We start from the raw sequence: 21,653 nt of genomic DNA on the forward strand, positions 1-21,653 counted from the left end.
AAAACAAAACACCACCACCTGCTAAAGCCTAAGATTACACATTTTATTTCTAAAATGAGCTGGCACCAAACTCAGGTCACTGTGAACACAGGTTAACATGAAGATTCCATGTAATGTTTCCTGGTGGCCAGGAGGTGGTTTCAGTTCCACTGCAGGCTGCCCTGGGTGGGTGGGTCTTGGTGATGGGGAGAGCTGGTCAAACAGCAGCCTGGTGACACTCTGGGAGGTTAGGCTGTGGAGTCTGGGTATCCATGACACTTTCTGAAGAGACACTGGCACCCAGGTGACTCCCTGTGGTGAGGCTAAGTGAAGGGCTGTCACTGTCCAAGGTGAAGCTAATAGTGCAGGTGTGGCTGCTGACCAGAGGGGATGCACACAGGCCACGCTGTCCTATGGGAGGCTGGGTCTGGCGGTCAGTAGTCAGACTGAAGCTGGCCAGAGTCAGGCTGCTGTGCAGTTGTGTCCTGTGGAATGTGCTTGTATATCTGGGTGACTGATCTGAGCGGTACTGCGTCCAGATGACAGTGTCCAAGCAGCCCATGTGTCCCTGGTGTTTGCTGGCTGGTGTGTGAGTCACAGTGTTTATCCCAGTGCATAAAGGCCCGGCCTCTTCCCCAAGACCCTTAAAAACAACACAAAACAAAAACAACACCCTTCAACCTCCTCCTCCTAGCCAAGGAGTCCCACCTGCTGCAAGCCCTTGGCTCTCCCGGAAGGCTGACATACCCCGGGACCAAATCGTCCCCAGCTCTAAGGCCAAAAGGGGCTCCACACCTCCTCTAGCCCAGACTCAGCATCCAGAAGTTATCGCTGGCTGCACTGCACCATCCCAGCCGCCGCACCCCAATACCGGAGGGCCAGCGGGCAGCGTCGGAGGGCCCTTCCTCTCGGAGCCAGGTCCAGGAGGGGGCAGATCTGTCGGTTCGCCCCTCAGGCCAGTGGGGCCTCCAGCACTGCTCCTGGCCCACCCTCGGTGGCAGCCCTCAATCCCCACCGCCCTGAGGGGCCCCAGGGGGCACCGGCGTCTTCTTGAGGTTCTTCCGGACAGGGGCCCGGGTCGCGCCGCCGTTGGCGGGGCCGTCCGAGGCGTCGTCGGTGGGCCTGGTGACCGCGGCCAGGGCATTCACAGTGCCGAGTGCCCGCAGCAGGGCCGGGCCGCGGGGCGCGGCGCGGGGCTCGCGGCGGGCAGGAAGCGGCGGCGGCGGTAGCAGCGCCCGCAGGGCGTCCAGTTCAGCCCGCAGCTCTATGCGCAGCGCCTCGAGCCCTGCTCCCAGCTCCGCACGCACGGCCGCCAGGCCCTCCTGCAGCCGCCGCTCGCTCACCTCCAGGACGCCGGCTGGGTAGGTGGCCCCGGCGCGTGGCTCCCCGCACACCGAGCACACAGAGCCTCGGCTGCGCGTGTCCGCCCGCTCCCCGGCCCCAACCTCTCCTGCCCCCGCCGCTGCCCCCGCACGCTCCACCAGCCGCAGCAGCCGGGGAGCGTCGGCCCGCGCCCCCGCCTCAGCCCGGAGCTGGCCCCGCAGGCGAGCCAGGCGCCCCGGGCCGCGGTTTTCTTCAGGGCCCGGCCCATTGGGCTGAAGCCCGGGGTCCCGCCGGCGGCCCACTCCGCGCCGCAGGGCCTCGCTCGCACCGTACGCGCTGCGAACCTGCGCCCACGGGCGCCCGGACTCCGCCGCCATGCGCACTGTGGCCGCCACCGCCAGCCCCACCCGCGCCAGGCTTGGCTGGGAGCCCCAGTGCGCAGCCTAGCGACCGCTGGGGCCCGGGCAACGCGCAGTGGAGAGGGCCACGGGGACAGCTGTGGGAACATCCGAGGCCGCGAGGGATCCTGCCTGGGGCCGGGAGAACCCTGGCAAGGCGGAGACCCGAGTGGCGGGGCCGCAGGAGGCTGGGGGCGGGGGCACCCCGCACGCTTCAGTGTGCTGGAATTGCCGGCGGGGACACTCTGTTGGTGGGTCCCAACAAAGGGCTTGTACCAGCTTCTGGGCAGAGGTGACAGGGCGTAGAGCAATGGTTGCAGAAGCCCAGGTGTTGAGACCAGAGTTAGAAACAGAGCTCACGTCCTCTGCATCATAGTCAGGGGAAACCAGGTGTGGCCATGGACCCAGCAGCCCTCCTCTCTGGCTAGAGCCACCTCCTTCCATATCGTAGTCCAGGCCACTACTATCTCCCTACTCTGTCCCCCACAGCCCACACACAGCTGCAGGAATCCATCCTTGTCATGGACACTTCCGTTCAAACTCTTAAGGGGTCTCCATTGTTCTGCTGTGCCCTGCCCTCAGGAGGTGATGGAGGTCACAGCCCATCTCACAGTTTGGCCACATTTTTTTAAAAATATGATTTTTTCGAAAGAGGAAGGGAAAGGGAGAGAGAGAATCATAGATCAGCTGCCTCCTGCACACCCCCTACTGGGGACCCAGCTGCAACCTGGGCCTGGGCCCTGACAGAATGAACTGGGGACCTCTTGATTCATGGATGGATGCTCAACCACTGAGCCACTCCAGCTGTGGCCACATCTTTTTAAACCTCCTCTAACCCAACAACCTTCTCTACCCCTTTGGGCCTTTGCTTAGGCCCCTTCTCCTGCCTGGAATGTCCTCTCCCCCGCACATGCCTGGCCAATCTCATTAATCCCACTTTTGCATGGCAGCCTGCCTTGACCACCCCACACCAACCAGGTAACTCAGGTGCCTCCCCACAGCACCCCTCAGTCAGTTTAAATGGCTTTCTGTTCTGTCCACCTGGATCCACAGAAGGGTTCCTGAGCACAGGGCTGGATCGCATGGTGCTCAGTGGTGCTAATCATGCTGAATGTTGGGTGAAGGAGTAGCTGGGTGAAGGAGTCTAGGGCTGACGGTCCTCTGTGGGACGGGCCTCCTCACCCCCTTCCCCACCCACCCAGGGTGGCCTGTGTACCTCCTCCACCTGGCATTTGAGGCCCTTATGGCCATCCCTGCTGCCTTTCCTGTCCCAGCCACCTTCTTTGAGAGCCCCTCACCACTGCACCTGGTCCATTCTCACTCCAGTGCCTGGTGCCCTCATGCGTGCAGTGCTGCCCATTGCAGGGCCATGGACAGTGCACTGTGGGTCCCTCTGGAGGGCAGCATCCCCACGAAGCATGTTGTTCTCACTGCACCCTAGGGGCTAGTTAGGACTCTGGGTGCCATGGGGCCTCCCCAGCAAATTGTGAAGAGGGAGGGCCTGGCGTGGATCCAGGCTGGACTGGGATCCCAGGGCCCATAGGGGCCTAGCCTCTATGCAACTTCATGTATGGGGGGGGGGGGGGGCGGTTGCTGTGGACCCTGTTGGCTGGCAGATCTGGACCCAGCCACTGTAAAGAGGCCTGGGTCCCCTCTATTTGTTAGTTCATTCATTCACTCATTTGTTTATTGCAGCTTGTCTGCCTGAAAGGTGCAGGGGAGGTGAGAACTTGGCCTTTTGTCAACCCCTCAGGTGGCCCCATTCCTGCTGACTCACCTGGTCTGCTGGGACCTCCAGCATCTGGTTCTGCTGATCCCTTGAGCCTCATTAACCATCCCCTGCCCCCTCCCTGAGTAATTAAAATACTACTGACAAAAAAGCCCTGGATTCCCTCCCCAGCCTGTGGGATCCAGGCTGTGACCTGTGGGCTCTGCCCTCTCTGAGCTCAAATTTACTTCTCTTCTGTGAAATAAAGGAGACCCCTAAGATCCCCAGGAGAAGTCAACAAGGAAGCCAGAAGTGTGGGGAGAGGGCTGGGGAGAGACTCCAGATTTGCTGAGCAGCAGATGTGGCTGTGGGAGACCAGCAGATGTGGCTATGAGTGCCAGGAGGGGCACAGATGGGACCTTGGAGGGGAACCCCTTTAATTTTACATGATCAGTAATGCTTTCCACAAAACCCTATCCTCCCATGGGGGACCCAGGCAATTCATTTCCTCGAGGAACCCCAAGAACTCCACTTCCACTGATAAGACAACTGTGGTGCTCACTCCAGAAACTGGACTGGCTGGACCTTTGGAGGGTGAGCGAATGGAATGAGGTGGGATTGGCTAGGGCCTGGACCCTGGGCACTGGACTCTTAGGAAGGGAAGGCTATTGTGCCCTTTGGGTCCCCAAAGTGCAGGACATATAGCAGGGCCTCAGCCAACTAAGCCAGAAGGTCTGACTCGAGCTATTACTCAAGATTCTGTTCTGAGTTAGTTCTTCCTGTCCCACCTCTGGCAACTCCTGTTGCCTCACCTCAGTTTTTCTGCCTCTCAGATCCCAGGATGAGACTGGCACCAGGAGATGATAAAGGCAGCAGAGGTGACAGAGGCTGAGAGGATGTGCGTGGCAGGGGGAGGCCTGTGACCTAAAGGGCAGGTCTGTTTACTCTGGAAGGCTCTGCTGTTTGGACTGTCTGCAGATGGCCTGGCTTTTACATTTGTATTTATTGATTTTAGAAAGAGAGAGGAAGGGGGGGAGAGAGAGAGTCACTTGGTCTGAGAGAAGACCTGGAACTTTACCTCCTCCTCCCCCTCTCTTTCCCCCCAGGGGGTCCCCCAAGTACCTCTCTCCAGAAGGGGCAGGGTCCTTAGGCAGGCCCCTGGAAAACCCATTGACGGCCCACTCACCACCTTAGCGCGCGCGGGGGAGGCGGGGTCTGGCCCAGAACTACATTTCCCAGAAGGCTGTGCTACACGCCGGTCCGGTCTCGGACGTCAGAAGAGCCAGCCCTGGTGCCCTGACGCCCTCTGGGAAATGGAGTACACTGCCTGCTCGGTACAAAGCCTCTGGGGAGCAGTAGTTTGCGTCCTGTCCGCGCAGGCGCACTTTTCCACGGCGCCGCCAGGCTGCTCCTTTGTGGTGGCCGTTGTCCTTTTGTGGGAAGCCGGTGGGCTCGCTCGCGTATCCGTCGGCCAGTCGGGCCATCTGTCCGTCCGCCCCGGGGCCTGTCTGCTAGCCGCGCTCCGCGCCCGCTGGCTCCGGGCGGCTGAATCTCAGGCCTGCCTGGCCCCGCGCGCGGTCGGGGCAGGAGTATGTGACCGGTTGCGAGTGGCGCGGCGATGGGCTGTGAGCACAGCCGGGGGTGCGGGGCTCCTGCTGAGTCTGCCTGGCCCCGACCTCGGCGAGGCGCGGGGCCGGTGTGACGGTGCAGCCGGGAGTGCGTGTGCGACCCCGCGGGGCTCCCCCACAGGCCGCTGTCCCTGAGCCCCAGGAGCAGGACCCGCTCCTCTGGGCCAGGTGGCTGCAGAGCTGCCCACGCCTCCGGGGGACACTGCCAAGGGCCACCATGGAGACCCCTGCCCCGAAGCCCCGGGAGACAGGTACAATTGGTTTTCAGTCAGTGGGTCTGGGTTTGCAGTTGAGACGCTCAGAGAGGTCAGGCTAGTTTCCCGCAGCACCAGCACAGCCAGGCTTCCTGCCTCTTTACCGTGCACAACCATTTGATCCCACTGTCTCCAACATGTTGATGAGAGGAAGGGAATGGCATTGTGTTTCCTTTTTAGTTGGAGTGTCTGACACTGAGTGGCAGAATTAACCCCTGATGCTGTACCAGATTGTGCCAGATATTGGGGCTCGCTCTCCACCCCATCTGCGGGGGCGGCTCCTGACTCCCCTGGTTCTCCCGGGTTCCAGGGGTGCAGTGGTTTTTTAGCTCAGTCAGTGCACCTGGGGGCTATGGCTGAACAGCTCCCCCATTACTCATTTTTCCTTCCCAGCTCTGTCCTCCCAGGACCCTGCTTTTCCTCTCAAAGAGAATCCAGAGGCTCAATGGGGTCAGGGTCTCCCGGAAGCCAGGTCTGAGGTGAGTGGCTGTCTTTTCTTCTTTCTGAGCATCTGTTTGTTTGTTTTTTTATGAAGAGGGTTGGCAACTTCCTTCCCGTGCCCAGGATCTTCAGTCATCCAAGGACGCCCCATCTGGGGGCCTGCTCTCCCGTCCTCAGAAAGCTCTGGGTGTGCGATCAGCTCCAGGTGGTGCCCCAGGGGTGCCCTCAAGATGAGTGTCCCCTCCAGCCCAATTCATTCCAACCGGTTGTTCAGTTGCCCAGGACCTGTATGCCTACACTGTGCCAGGAGCTCTGAAGAGTGGTCTTAGTGGATCTCCAGCAAGTAGGTCACATGTGATCACTTTGCTCATCTCCACATGAAGACCCAGGTGATGTTGGTGGGGGTTGGTCCTTGTTTGGGGCAGTTTTCTGGCATGGAATCTGGTATGGAACAGCTAAAGGAAGGGCTGTGTTGCAGTGCTGGGGTAAGAGTGATGGTAGGGGGTACGTCCCTGTGCGCTTTTCCTCTGTACTGGGTCCCTGACATGGGTCCTTCATGTAAAACCTGGAGTTTTAGAGGATCTGGGGGCTCAGGAAGGAATTGGCCCTGGGGCCACTTCTGCAGCTAAGCAGGGCCCAAATCCCTCCTTTTACAGACTTGGGGTTTTGTTTACCACCTAAACTATCCATACTCATCATAATCTTTAGAAGGATATGGTTTTAAGGAGATTGTGGGGTAGTGAATAGGTCTGGAGGATTGACTTTTTTAGGTTTTTGTGATTCTGTTAATCTCCCACTTGAAAGAGATGAAGTCTGATTACAGACAGATAGAAATAGCTGTTAAACACATATTGTGAGATGTACCCAGCTTCTGTAATGAGTTAGAATGCTCTATAATTCTGTAAAACACTCAAGAGACATGACAAGCAAATGCAATACATGACCCTTGATGCATCACAGATCCAAAAATTCCATCAAAGGCAGTTTGGGACAATTGAGGAAATATGAAAATGGATTGTATCTTAGATCATATGGTATCAATATTAAATTTATTGGTTGTGATGATGGCTCTGTGATTGTGTGGAGACTGTTGGGGGTGACAGCCTGGAGGTTCTGGAGGGGGTGGGGAACCCCAAACAGCAGAAGAGCCTAGGATTTGAGAGCAGGAGTACAAGTGGAGTCATTTGGGGCATTTGTGACACTTGGAACTAAAGTGACCAAGTGGGTGAAGGGGCTATCCTGCAATCAGTGACCAGCATTGGAGGGGGTGGGATGGCCCAGGACTCAGGCCTGGAGGAGGGCAGGGGAGCAGGAGTTCCAGGGAGAAGGAATGAAGGGCAGGCAGGAGGGACACGGAATGGTTCCTTTGTTCTCTTAGGCACGGAACTTGCTGATGAGTGCAGGGTTTCCTTCCTTAGGGTGTAATCATGGCTTTCTGCCTAAGGTCAGGTCCTTGTGCAGTGGTGAGCTTTGAACAGGGTTTCTGGGTTTTTTGTGCTATTCTTTCACTTTCTCTAAGTTTGACATTCTTGACCCTGGTAAGCATAGCATCTTACCCAGCACTGACCACCACAGCTTTCTGTCCATCACGGCATGTGCACATGGGCTGCCCAGTTAGTCGGGCCTTCAGGTTCAGAAGGCCAGGTCTAAATGGTGATTCCTGGTCCATCTGTGGTGTGCACCTGGTGCAGTAAAACAGATGGCATCTACGCTTGGGAGAAGGTCACTGAGGCTAACCCTTAACTCCCTCGGAAGCATGAATGCAATCGGAATCGCTCCCATCCTGGATGACTGAGAACGTGCATGTCATCCCAGGAATCGGTGACTTTCAAGGATGTGGCCATAGACTTCACCCAGGAGGAGTGGGGCCAGCTGGACTCTCCTCAGAGGGCCCTATACCGGGACGTGATGCTGGAGAACTACCAGAACCTTCTTGCCCTGGGTAAGATGATTCCCCGAGGCTTGGAGTCTGTGGTCTGGGCATTCTGCCACGCCGTAGGTATTACTGAGTCTGCCTTCAGCATCAGCCCTGGTGCTGGGCTCAGCAGGGTATGGAGGTGTGGTCTCTGTGCCCAGGCCCTTGTGGCAGAGCTCTGCGGTGCCACTGGCATCCTTGCCTGGAGGTGTGACTGGACACAAGGCGAGCCAGAATGGGAGGGAGGGGGTGGATGGGATCCTGGAAGCCCAGCCTGCCCTGGAGCTTTCCAAGGGAGACCGTGGTGGGGGTGGGGTCCAAATCCATGGATTCCTCAGAATGCATGCCTTAATTTGGGTTCTGATTCTGAGACCCTCATCCTTGGGAATAGCACATACCTCTCAGTGCCAGCTCATGCTGTTCTGGGGACTGTCCTGTTCTATTGGCTGGTTCTGGAATGCCACAGCACACAGAGCCATGCCGCTTTGTTCCCACAAGCAGGGCCTCCTGTCTGTAAGCCAGATGTGATCTCCCATCTGGAACGAGGTGAAGAACCATGGCAGGTGCCCAGAGGAGTCCCTGGAATGGCTCATCCAGGTGAGAGGGGGACGCAGTGGAAGGATGTGCGACCCCGGCTCCCAACACCCCTCCCACCACCCTGTGTGGCCCTCCCATCACAGCTGGTTTCCTTCCGCAGCCCACTGCCCTAGCTCCATCTGCGCCTGCTCAGTGCCCCTTCTAGAACCTTCCCTCTTCCCTTCCTTCAACACACACATTGAGCTCTGGCTGTGGGCCAGAAACTGTGCTGGGAATACAGCAGGAAAATGGGCAAAGACATCTGCCTTCTGTTGGCAGGAGACAGAAGTAATTTCTACATGTATAGAAATTATTTTTGTATTTATTTAACTAGAGGCAACCGTCAGATGGCAACAAGAAAAATTAATCAGGACGGGGTGGGACTATGTGGAACTGAGGTCAGGGCTTTGCTCATTGAGAAAAGAGCAGAGTCAGCCCGGGGGTGGGGAGAGACAGAGAGACAATTCACAGAGGCGGCTCCAAGGAAGACGTCCCTTCTGGGATGTGAAGCTGGCGGAGGCTTATTTAGCTTTTAAATATGTCTTTACTGATTTGAGAGAGGAAGGGAGAGGGGGAGAGAGAGAAACATCAATGATGAGAGAATCATTGATCAGCTGCCTCCTGCACGCCCCTTACTGGGGATCGACCCCACAACCCGGGGCATGTGCTCTGACTGGGAATCTAACCTCGATCTTCTGGATTATAGATTAACCACTGAGCCACGCCAGACAGGCTTACTTAGCTTTTAAAGAGATGTGTGTACATCTCAGGGACAGAGAATGCACCTACCGGTTCAAGTGTTCTAAAGGAAATGCTAAAGAGAGGTGGAGTGGGGAGTTTTTTCCCCCCTCGGAACAAGGGACATTTTAATTTTTTTCTTTTCTTTTTTTATAGAGTATGAAGTAAATTAGTCTCTTTTTAAAAATTTATTTATTAGCTTGAGAGAGAGAGAAACATTGATTTGTTGTTCCACTTATTTATGCATTCATGGGTTGCTTCTTGTATGTGTTCTGACCAGAGACAACACTCTAACCAACCTGGCCTGGGCGGGACATTTTATAAATTTCTTTTTTTTCAATCCTCACCCAAGGATATTTTTTCCATTGCTTTTTCAGAGAAAGTAGAAGGGAGTGAGAGAGAGACAGTGATATGAGAGACACACATCGACTGGTTGCCTCCCCCATGCCCCTCGACTGGGCCGGGGATGGAGCCTGCAGCTGAGGCACATCCCCTCGGCTGGAATCCAACCTGGGGCCCTTCCGTCCATGGGCTGGTGCTCTAACCGCTGAGCCAAACCGGCTAGGGCAGGGGGCAGGACATTTTAAATGTAATTATTATTTTTGGACTTGTATTTATCCCGGCCAGCACCGGCCCAGTTCTGACACGCCGCAGTCTCTCAGTAGTTGCTTCCTAAGTGAATGGGATCCATGAGCCCTTGGCCCCCTAGCTCTTTTCGGAATTCCCTTCAGGGGCTCCTTGCCCTGTTTCTTTCTCCTCTTGCCTTCTTGCAGCTTGTTTGCCTGTCTCACCCTGCATGCGCCCCTCTCCATCTCTGCTTTCGAGCTCCCTCGCTCTGTTAGTCTCGGCTCTCTTTTCTTTGCTTACCTGCACCTCTGGGTCGGATCTCAAGTCTGAGTCCCAGTGCCACGCCTCCGCCTGCTCACAGAAGATTGTATTTCCGCTTCTTCCAGAATGGGAGCCCAGGCCTGAGATGAAGGAGGATTTGTGTCAGCAGCAGGGCGTCTACAAAGAAGAGCCATCACAGGAGTTGATTGTGGAGGGGCTGGCGAGGTCTGGTTTTCACAGCCCCGGTCCAGGCGATGGGTGGGCCTGGGAGGGCCCAGTGGCTGCTCTGTCGAGAGGTGAGGCTGTGCTCTGGAGGTGCTCGCCCACTGGCTGTGGGGAGGTTTCCACAGAGGAGCACTGGCAGGAACATGAGGTGTCTGAGGAGGCTTTGCCCCTCAGGTGCACCCTCTCTGCCCAGCAGAGCAAAGGAACTGTCATTTCTACAGAGGGAGAGTCCCCTGACGGACACACTGAGAATTTCCAGTCCAGAGAGGCTGTAACCCAGCCCCAGAGAATGTGCGCAGGGAGAAACAATTACAAGTCCAGTGAACACGGAAAACCTCCACCCGCGAATAGGCGTCAGGGTGCTGGTGCCGGGGAGGGTCTCTTCGTGTGTGGCCAGTGTGGGAAAGCCTTCCACCAGAGCTCGTCCCTCACCCTGCACCAGCGATGGCACGCACGGGAGAAGGCCTACAGGTGTAACGAGTGTGGCAAGGCCTTCACCTGGAGGACCAACCTTATCGAGCACCAGAGAATCCACACCGGGGAGAAGCCCTTCCTCTGTGGCGAGTGTGGGAAAGCCTTCAGCTGCCACTCTTCACTGAATGTGCACCACAGGATCCACACCGGTGAGAGGCCCTACAAGTGCAATGCCTGCGAGAAGGCCTTCAGCTGCAGCTCGCTGCTGAACATGCACCTCCGGGTCCACACCGGGGAAAAGCCCTACAAATGCAGCGAGTGTGGGAAGGCCTTCAACCAGAGGACGCACCTGACACGGCACCACAGAATCCACACGGGAGAGAAGCCGTACAAGTGTGACGAGTGCGGGAAGGCCTTCACTTGCCACTCGTCCCTGACCGTGCACGAGAAAATCCACAATGGAGACAAGCCGTTTAAATGCGGTGACTGTGCGAAGGCCTTCAATAACCGCTCACGCCTCACTCTGCACCAGAGGATTCACACGGGAGAGAAGCCCTTCAAGTGCGGCGATTGCGGGAAGGGCTTCAGCTGCCACTCCTACCTGGTCGTGCACCAGCGGATCCACAGCGGCGAGAAGCCCTTCAAGTGCAACGAGTGTGGGAAAGCCTTCAACTCCCACTCCTACCTCATTGTGCACCAGAGGGTCCACACAGGGGAGAAGCCGTTTGACTGCAGTCGGTGCTGGAAGGCCTTCAGCTGCCACTCTTCCCTCATCGTGCATCAGCGGATCCACACTGGAGAGAAGCCCTATAAATGCAGCCAGTGTGGCAAAGCGTTCAGCCAGAACCACTGTCTCATTAAACATCAGAAAATCCACTCCAGGGAGAAATCCTTTAAATGTAACGAATGTGGCGAAATGTTCAACTGGAGCGCCCACCTCACTGAGCACCAGAGAATACACAGTGAAGAAAAGCCCTTTGCCATCCAGTTCAACAAGCATTTGCTGAGCACGTACTATGTTCCCAGCAGCCTGCTGGATGCGAGTGTGAGCAGTGTGGACCCCATAAACTCCCTGGATATGGCAAAGCTCCTGTGTGTGGTTCAGCCCTCAGCCAGCAGGAACTTCCCTCTGGGCAGCAAACCTGGAAATTAACGTGGTGTGTTTGTCATCTGGCTTCTTCCCCAGGGTGAAGTGGGAAAGCACAGTGGCGTGTAGGTGCGCCCTCTTATTAGTGGTCCTCCCCTCCCCGGGAAGGGATACACTGTAGGAGAGTAGAGTTGAGGGCCATTTGAGGATATCCCATGGTCCTGTTTCCTTTGATGAGTTTGGAAGTCACTGACCAGGGGGATAGATCTCTCCTGCAGATAAAAAGGTATGTCAGTCATTGTGTTCTCAGGCTCCTGGCATAATTCCCATCAAGAATTTCATCTGTGAACTGTTATGTTTAGCATAATATGAATTTTTTTAAAAACCAGAACTATGAACAGTTTTACCTCCAAGCAAACACTATTATATTCCTGGAGGGGAAAATAATCTTGGATGGTGGGAGTTTGGGAAAATGTGGATTTCCTGGACTCACCTCACTTAAGTGGCTCTACTGCAGAGTCATTTGTTAGAGGCGGCACAGACGTCACAGAAGCACAGACCAGCATCACAGTAGCCAGGTCCTGACATTCTAGCCTCACGCCTGGCCACCTGGTCCGTGGTGGAAGACTGCGAGCACACAGGCGGTGCCCAGTGCCTCCTGGGAAGATGGGTGCAGTGTTGGGATAGACGTGTCTGCGAGCGCACCTTCACCTCAAGCTGGCGCTGCCTGCAGGGCCTCCCCACCCACCATGTAGTTCAGCTCATCAGTGCAAGCCCGAGGGAGAAGCCCCACCACCGAGACCGTCCCCAGGCTCCCTGCAGGAACAGGAGGACCGCATTCATCTGGAATTAATGTTATTTCTACTCAGTTCTAAGCAAGTACAAGATGCCTTCTCAGTGATAATACTTTACATTTGTATAGAGTGCTATAGTTTATGAAATGCTTTTTCGTATACTTTTTAAATTATGGAGACAAAATAACCACATTTCAGAAAATGTGGAATAAAGGAGAGAAAACACCCATAATTCTTAATAAAACTGCATTTTGCACTTTGATACATTACTTCTGCTTTTTTTCATAATGCATTTTTACATCACTTTAAACACAGTAGATATCATTTTAATCTTTCTTCCCCACTTACCTGCAGAGAACTTTTTCCCAAGTGACTGCACTGTTTTTGGAGTCATAACTCTAGTTGGAAGCATATTCTCTTAGATATTCTTTTGTTGGATGTTAAGGTTATTTCCAGGTTTTTCACTATTATAAATCATTCTTCATGGACATCTTTTGCATTATACTTCTTTAGCATTTTCTTAGAGTAGGTTTCTAGAAGTGAAAATTTTGAGATAAAGGAAATGAATAGCTTAAGGAATCCTCTCAGTATGTTTTTGGTTGTGTGTTTGCAAAGTAATACTGTTCCGTTATGAAGAAACCGATCAGCATCGCTATCACGTAGGAACACCCCTTGCACCCCCGTCTCCTGGACACAGGCACTGTTCAGAGTGGATGTCCGGACGGTCTTGGTTCAGGGCATGGTGACAACACAGCAGTCAACCTGGGTACCTGCTGCTCCATTGCTTTCTTTCCGAGTGTCTGTGAGTTGGCCTGGCATTCATGCGGTCCCCAGGGCCACATCATGGCAGTCACGGGCCCTTTCTCCGTGACAAATAGGAAAAGTTCTATTTCACAACTACATTGGGAAAAGACGTATATTCTAGGCTTCATTCATTATTGTCATCCTAATTTTCCTTTTTACTTTAAAAGAAAATCAAACCATCTTTATGGGTCGTGAAGCCCGTGTCTACTCTGTGCCCTGCAGTGCTGTTGATGGGCTCAGCTGAGTGGCACTGTTGCTTTACTTCGCTACTTTGATAACTAATGAGACTGAATATTGAACACATTTTTATTAGTCTTTCTTCCTGAAAATTACTTGATTCTACCCTTTGGCCTTCTTCCTATTGGAATCTTGGTGTTTTTCTTTTATTTACATATAAACTTTCTTTTCTGATTATATGAATAATACAGATATATTGAAGAAATCTGCGGGGGGGAAATCAGAAAGTTCTAAGAATAAAAATGGCCTCAGTGTTAGTTCATGGGTCCGTTACCTGGAGATGCGTTTTCTTCCAGTTTGTTTCTGTGCACATATGAACATGTGCTTTTTCTTTAAAAACAAACTTGATCCATACTTAGCATGTCCCTGTTATCCTTTCCATTTAACATTTTGTGATGCACATTTCCATACTATAAAATATTTTCAAAAACATTGATAGCTTCATCATTTTCTGTCTTGTATCATGATTTATCTGTTCCTTTATTGTTGAACATCAAGATTATCTGTACCTGTATGCCCATCTTTGAATATTTCCTCAGAATAAGTTCTTAGAAGTGGAGTTAGGAGCGGAGATCACTAACTTTGCAAAGCCGTTGGTTCCAGGGTGGACCCAGCGTCTGCAACAGTCGCAGTTTATACTCTCACAAGGGTCCTGAGAGGGCCGGCTTCTCCACACCTTTGCCAACACTTGGCATTATCTTCTCACTTTAAAAAATACATATATGTCTTTATTGATTTCAGAGAGAGGAAGGGAGAGGGAGAGAGAGAAACATCAACGATGAGAGAGTCATTGATCGGCTGCCTCCTGCACGCCCCCTGCTGGGGATCGAGCCCGCAACCCGGGCATGTGCCCTGACCGGGAATCGAACCGTGATCTCCTGGATCCTAGGTCGATGCTCAACCGCTGAGCCATGTGGGCCAGGCTATATTTAACTCTTAAATCCTCCATCTATTTGGGGTGTAAAATTCAAGGTCCCCGCATCGTCCTTGAATTGCATTCCTCACTGTTTATACAGCTGTCTTTCCTATTGTCACAGCTCCATAATTCACTTCAACATATGGTGAAACCAGGCCCACATTTTCTGTAGTTTTAAAAAAATTCTTGTTGTTTTATCTGTTCTTCCAGGTGGACCAGGAATCATTTTTCCAGAACTTAACTTCTTCATTCCCCTGCATATCTCATAGGGATTTTTATTAGTTTGTGAAAAATTAAGTTCCATGTTATATTAAATCTTCGCATCAAAGAATGTGGTAGATAACTGTTCATTCAAACCTACCTCTAATCATCAGGAAACTTTTATAGTTTTTTTCATAAATGTTCTTACATTTATTCTTTAGTTCATTCTGATTTCGTGGGTTTTGTAAATTGGATTTTTCTGTTATAAGATATATAGGACCACTGTGGATTGTATATATATCTTCTTGTGATTTGTTTTATACCTATCAACTATACTGAGTTATTCTAAGGTCTCTCACAGCTTCTTAGTTTATTGGGTTTTCTAGGTAAACAGTCATATCAGTTGGAAATAAAAAAGCTTGCCTCTCCTTTCCATATAGATAGCCTTTTATTTAATTTCTTTTTAAAACCTACATTGGGCCCTGGCTCGGTAGCTCAGTAGGTTAGAGTGTCATCCTGATACACCAAGGTTGCAGGTTCGATCCCCGGTCAGGGCACATACAGGAATCAGCCAAAAATGCATAAGTAAATGGTACAACAAATGGTGTTTCTTTGTCTCTCTCTTTAAAATCATTTTTTAAAATAAAACCTTTAAGAAAAAACCCCACTCATATTGGCCAGCACTTCAGAGCATCACTCAGTGTTGGTGGCAGTGGTCATCTGTGGCAGATGCGTGTCCATCTCAGAACACTTCGGCCTCTAAGACTCAGTTGTAGCAGAGGTGGGCATGCGGCTCAGTTCTGACCCATGAAGCTCAAGTGCAGACCTGCCAGAGATTTTTAAAAAGTCTTTGCTTTCCTAATAGGAATGTTGTTCCTTCCTCCCTCCCTTCTTCCCGGCTGGAACTCGGATGCAGTGCCCAGGGGTGTCATAGCCATCTTGCAACCATGAGACAATTGGGAACAAAAGCCACACACAGTGGAATGGAAAAATATTAGGACCCTAGGCCTTGGATGAAATTTTTGAGCAGCTGTTTCAGCCACCGACATTTGACTCCCTGAGTTCTTGCTCTGTAAGAAAAACAGCTTCAGTCCATTTGTCACTCCTCACAGTTGTTTCGCTCCTCACTGGTACAGCATCGGGCCTTTCTTCTGACTTGAAGGGAGACGGCTAGTATTCCACTCTTAGGAAAATACCAGCCCTTGGCCATGACTGCTTGTCTATCACATTAATGAATTATCTGTATAGGCCTAGTTTGCTAAGACTTTTTAAAAATTTATTAAGATTTTTTTAGAGAGAGAGGAAGGGAGAGGGAGAGAAGCATCATTATGAGAGCAGAACATCAATCAGCTGCCTCCTGCACGCCCCCGGCTGGGGTCAAGCCGAAAACCCTGGGCACGGGCCCTGACTGGAGAGCGAACCAGGAGCAGTGCCCAGGATGCTGCCCAACTAACTGAGCCGCACCAGCCAGGGCTTACTTACTGATTTTAGAGGGAGGAAGAGGGGGAGGGAGAGAGAAATATCGATTTGTTGTTCCACTTACTTATGCATTCATTGGTTGATTCTTATATATGCCCTGACCAGGGATCGAACCCGCAACCTTGGCATATCAGGATGATGCTCTAACCAACTGAGCTACCCGGCCAGGGCTGCTAAGACTTTGAAAAATCAGGATTCGATGCTGAATTTGACCAAACTTTCTTGGCATACCTCAGAAATGATTATATGGGTTTCCTTCCTTGTTGTGGAGATACAGTTGGATTTATAAAGAGATTTTCTAACCTATCATCTTTGTATTATTGGAATAAACCCCATTTAGCAATGGTGCATTGTTTACTCGTGTGGACTCTCTTTCCTAGAGCTTGGGGTGCAAAAAGCAGAACTGCCCAACAGTGAACCCAGGATTTCACTCTGGTTTGGCCTGAAAATAAATCACCTGTGACTGTACCCAGGCGGAAGGGTGAAGCCAACTCCTTAGACGTGGGGCTTCATCAATAGGATTGTCCTCCTGCTTGCTCAAAAAATAAAATAAATGAGGTGGGAGGCCTCCCCCAGAACATGGCATGGTGGCCGGGAGGATCCCCTTATATGGGGCACCCGCGAGGAAATGCACTAGATGCTGTTGCTTTCTAGATGATGGGTTAGGACTGACTTCATCTCTGAATCATGGAAACGACAGATACTTACTGCTCTTGTAATCAGTACAATAAGCAATTTCCACTTTGACCAGTAACATACAGGGCCTGTCACTCTTCCTCTCTTCCTATGATACTTGCTCCCGAACGAGTTTTTCCTGTCTGAAAGGTTCAGGTTGGTGGTGCGTGGGCAGGCTAGATACCATCTCAGATGGTGAATAAAGGAAAATTGAATTTATTTAAGGAAAGGGAATGGGGGGGATACTAAAGGGAAGGGCCACACAGCACTGAATCCATGATGGCAGCAAAAGTATACTTGGGACAGTGAGACCAGGAAGAGCACAGATGCAGCAACAGGAGAGCCGAGGCCAGGCTGCTTTGGCTCGCTAGGAACTCGGAGAGAGGAGGGGGCCTCAGGGGGTGAGCCCAGGACGGGCTGCCGCTGCCCGCTGCTCCCCTGGTTGCAAGACTCGTGGGGTCCCCTCGGAGGGAAGAAGGGGGGAGGAGATGGTTCTGGGTCTTGTCCTGAGCATGTTTCTCTCCCTTTTTAAAAAAATATATTTTTATTGATTTCAGAGAGAGAGAAAGGGAGAGGGAGAGAGAGAGAAAAACATCAATGATGAGAGAGTCATTGATCAGCTGCCTCCTGCATGTCCCCTGCTGGGGACCGAGCCCACAGCCCTGGCCATGTGCCCCGACCAGGAATCAAACCTTGATCTCCTGGATCCTAGGTCGACGCTCAACTGCTGAGCCACACCAGCTGAGCATATTTAGCTCTTTCTTGCAGGTGGAGATCTTAGGGGAGGTCTCAGGGGAGGGTCTCAATAGGATATTCATGAGCTCTCCAGGTGCGCTCTTTCAGGATCATAGTCTCCACTGATGGATCTGTGCCGGGCAGGGGGTCATTAGTCAGTGGAGCTGGTCCTGAGGCAGCCATGGTGCCGCTTGTCTAGTTTTGCTGCTTTTCTGGGCCTGCAGCTGAAACAAAACTGAGACCTAAATGTTATCTTTAGGGAAGAAATGTGTAGGGGGTCTAAACTGCTAGCATGACCAGCAATATGTGGGGGGAGGAAAGGTTACCCTGGGGACGAAGTTCTTGTTTTTCCAGTTTTTTTTGTCTGTTTGTTGTTTTTTAATCCTCACTGGAGGATATTTTTTCCATTGCTTTTCAGAGAGAGAGAGAAACATCCATGTGAGAGAGACACATCGATTGGCTGCCTCCCACGCATGTCCAGGGTGGGGGATGAGCCTGCAACCAGGGTAGGTGCCCTTGGCCGGAATCAAACCCAGGACGCGTCAGTCCGTGGGCTGACACTTTAACCACTGAGCCAAACTGGCCAGGGCTGTGTTCCCAGTTCTGCCCCTTGCTAGGCATCAGGGGCTTCCTGCCCTGGTGAGTTTCTGCACCTGGGTTTCTGTACATGGCCCATCTAACGCTTCCTTTAGCATGTTTATCTGCAGCAGCACAGCAGAGGACCCATAGTCACACTGGTCTGGCTTATAGTGATCCCCATCAGCTTATAGTGCATCAGGGTCCCCAAACCACCTCAGGCTTGATGATTCACTAGGACTCACGGGACTCAGAAACAGGTACAGTCTATTACCCTGAAAGGATACAGATTTAAATCTGCAAAGGCCTCAGGCACACAAACATTCTTGCCGGTAGAACAATCCAGAAGCTCAAAGGTGACTTAAAAGCAGGCCTGCCTTAGGAATGTGTGGGGTTTGAGCAACCCAGGCCTGCTGAGTCATTCCTGCCCATGTGCCCTCTGCCCTTGAGGAGGGCCCAGTGGAAAACATTTAGGGCCATTTTTCCTAAGTATTGGTGCCACCAGACACCTTGCACATTTTTACTTATGCTGAGAATTAGAATCTTGAAATAGCACAGGCTTGGGCGGCAGCGGCAACTGCAAAGGCCTTAGGCCTCGGAGGGGCCCAATGAGCCATCTCTTCTTAAGTATGGACCTGAGCATGTTACCTGGCTGCTGGTGGTCTTCACACCACACAGCCACCACCCAATGGTCCTGTGTTGCACAGGGTATCAGCTTTCCCCTGAGGGCCCTATAGAATGGAGATCACTCCCGGTTGAGACACACAACCAGCACTCACAGACTGAGACCTTCCCCTGATGCATTATGCTGATCAGGGAGGCCCCAATCAAGTGACTCAGCTGGTAAATTCATAACAGGCTCAGGAGGGACCAGAGGGTGGAACACAGCTCAGTACGACAGGCAAGCTCATCCAGGAAGCGGGGAACCAATTCACTCACCACAAGCCGAGGCTCCTACTCCGTGACCAAGAGCAAGAAAAGAAAGATCTCAGAAGACGGCAGTCCCAGCCTGGACCACCCCAAGTGTTTGGCAATTGTTTTGTGGTCACCCATGAAAACGCGATGGACTCGCTTCTGATGACATTCCACGCAACAAGAATATTTGAAAGAAGCTTGTTAATCACACAAGGGACTCAGTGAGAAGAGCAGGTGGGCAAAAGCGGCTCCTGTCAGGCCTTCATACTGGCCTGGGGTGGGATTAGGACACATTCTCAGATGAGGGCTGGGGTCCCAGGTTTGAAGTTCCACAGGTGCAATGGGAGTGCCTTGTGAGGCAGAAGGAAAGTAGGACTTGACCACTCTCAGTGATCAAACATCAAAAACAAAATCTGACATTATTTCAATTCACCCCTGATTGTGACATTGTGATTTGTTTTTTTTTAAATTTTTTTAATCTTCACCTGTGAATATTTTTTCCCATTGCTTTTCAGAGAGAGTGGAAGGAAGAGAGAGAGAGAGAGAAAGAGAGAGAGAGAAACATCAATGTGAGAGAGACTCATTGATTGGCTGCTTCGCAAGCCCTGAGCGGGGCCGGGGATTGAGCCTGCAACCGAGGTATACACCCTTGGGTGGGATCAAACCCGGGGCCCTTCAGTCTGCGGGCCAACACGCTAACCACTGAGCCAAACCAGCTAGGGCACGTTGTGATTTTTAAAAATTATGTATTGACAACAGGCGAGCCTATCTCAGCCGGGCTGCCCTCCATGCTGATTCGGGCTTTCGCTGTGCTGCCACAGCTAACCACTAGATGGCACCATTGCCCCACTCCTACCTGGGGGCAAACTGCTCCGCAGCGTAGAAGGCAGCTCTGCTGGCTCTTCTAAATACACCAGGGAGCCCGCCCCAGAAGGCAGCACATGACTCAGAATGCCCACTGTTAGGACTGGTCATCCATGCTCACACCTCATCTCTCAAAACGCATGTCAGACCATTAATAAAAAGCCACTGGAAGTAACCAAGGTGTCCAGGAGGTGAGTGGATAGTGAACTGTGGTACATCGCGACAACGGAATATTACTCAGTGCTAAAAAGAAATGAGCTACGAGCTATCGCCCTGCCCGCGTGGCTCAGCAGCTGAGCATCGACCTAGGATCCAGGTGATGGCAGTTCTATCCCGGTCAGGGCACACGCCCGGGTTTTGGGCTCGATCCCCAATAGGGGGCGTGCAGGAAACAGCCCATTGATGACCCTCTCATCATTGATGTTTCTCTCTCTCTCCTCCTCTCCCTTCCTCTCTCTGAAATCAATAAAGACATATTAAAAAAAGAAAAAAGAAATGAGCTCTCAAGCCATGAAAAGACATGGAAGAAGCCTAAGTGCGTATTACTAAGTGAATTAAGCCAATCTGAAAAGCCTACATATTGTATGATTCCAACTATATGACATTCTGAAAAATGCAAAACTATGGGGACAGTAAAAAGATCAGTGGTTGCCAGGGGTTAGTGGGAAAGGAGGGATGAATATTCAGCAGAGAGGATTTTCAGGGCAGTGAAACTGGTCTGTACGATACTATAATGGTGGACACTTTTCATTACACACTTGTCCAAACCCACAGAATGTACAACGCCAAGAGTGCACCCTAAGGTAAACTATGGATTTGGGGTGATTATCATGTGTCACTGTGGGTTCATCGATTATAACAAATGTCCCACTTACTGGGGGATGTTGATAGTGGGGGAAGCTGTGATGGGAGGCAGGGAGTATATGGGGCCCCTCTGTACTTTCTGTTCAATTTTGCTATGAACCAAAAACTGTTCTAAAAAAATGAAATCTATTTTTTTTAAATAAAGTAAATGAAGGTGAAAAGGAGAACACTTTAAAAAAAATTGACAGAGAAAATATGAACTTTCATTATGGTATAATGAAAACTGAAGGGCTAAAGTTTGTTCTCTGTTGTCCTATTAAACTGTATTCTGCCACTTAGCTTTGACCTTGGCCTTGGAAGGCCAAAAAGCTGAGCATCTGATTTTACATAATTTCAGGCATCCTTGAACTCCTGACTAAAAGTTCTATAATTGCAAGAAATTACTGTTAAATCGAATCCGTTGAGCCCTATCAATAATACTCTCAGGCATATCAATTGACATTTTCGTTAATATCTGACTACTCACTTTCACAAATAGGTTGAACATTAAACATTTAATTTGAAGTGGGAAAAACAAGCCACTCGAATGTCTCACATGAGGATGTATACAATAGGCACCGCTGGGAAGATCAAATCCCTACAGTGGCCTCCTCTATTGCCCCCGTGCCCCTCGCTGTCACTCCACGACTACAGACTACATTTCCATGACTCCTGGACCCGGGGCTGCCTCCAGGTCCAGTAGTCAGCCCAAGGTCATTACAGACCGAATGTGGCTACTGACCTCCCTCTAACCAACTTCTTTTTGTTGTTGTAGTTGTGTTAAACTACACGTAGCAGAAAATTTACCATCTTAGCCATTTTAAGCATGCAGTTCAGTGGTAGTAAATGCGTTCATGCTCCTGTGCAGCCATCACAACATCTATCCCCATAACGTCTTTCACCTTGTAAAACTGAAACGACTGTGGCCCGTCCTCCCCTCCCCCCAGCCCCTGGCAACCACCATCCTACTTTCTGTCTCTATGATTTTGACTACTTTCAGTATTTCATATAAGTGGGATCATACAATATCCATTTGTAACGTAATTGTTTTATTTAGCATAATATCCTCAAGGTTCATCCATGTTGTAGCATGTGTCAGA

The 21,653-nt window shown here is 51.5% G+C and overlaps 2 protein-coding genes across 2 annotated transcripts; one reads left to right on the plus strand and one right to left on the minus strand.

The window, feature by feature from the left end:
* Positions 1 to 23: 23 nt before the first annotated feature.
* On the minus strand, positions 24 to 1,679 carry FAM246C (family with sequence similarity 246 member C; the record flags this gene model as incomplete). The annotated part of the gene is made up of 2 exons (XM_081122541.1): positions 24 to 622; positions 727 to 1,679. One exon carries the CDS (start codon positions 1,677 to 1,679, stop codon positions 984 to 986), a length of 696 nt encoding a protein of 231 aa, XP_080978667.1. The 3' UTR covers positions 24 to 622; positions 727 to 983.
* Positions 1,680 to 4,801: 3,122 nt separating this feature from the next.
* Positions 4,802 to 12,572, plus strand: ZNF74 (zinc finger protein 74). The gene is made up of 5 exons (XM_081122656.1): positions 4,802 to 5,287; positions 5,684 to 5,769; positions 7,547 to 7,673; positions 8,148 to 8,243; positions 9,914 to 12,572. Exons 1-5 carry the CDS (start codon positions 5,254 to 5,256, stop codon positions 11,578 to 11,580), a joined length of 2,010 nt encoding a protein of 669 aa, XP_080978782.1. The 5' UTR covers positions 4,802 to 5,253; the 3' UTR covers positions 11,581 to 12,572.
* The last annotated feature ends 9,081 nt before the right edge of the window (positions 12,573 to 21,653 follow it).

The sequence above is a fragment of the Miniopterus schreibersii genome (genome assembly GCF_964146895.1).
Source record: "Miniopterus schreibersii genome assembly, chromosome: 20".
In the NCBI taxonomy this organism is placed as follows: domain Eukaryota; kingdom Metazoa; phylum Chordata; class Mammalia; order Chiroptera; family Miniopteridae; genus Miniopterus; species Miniopterus schreibersii.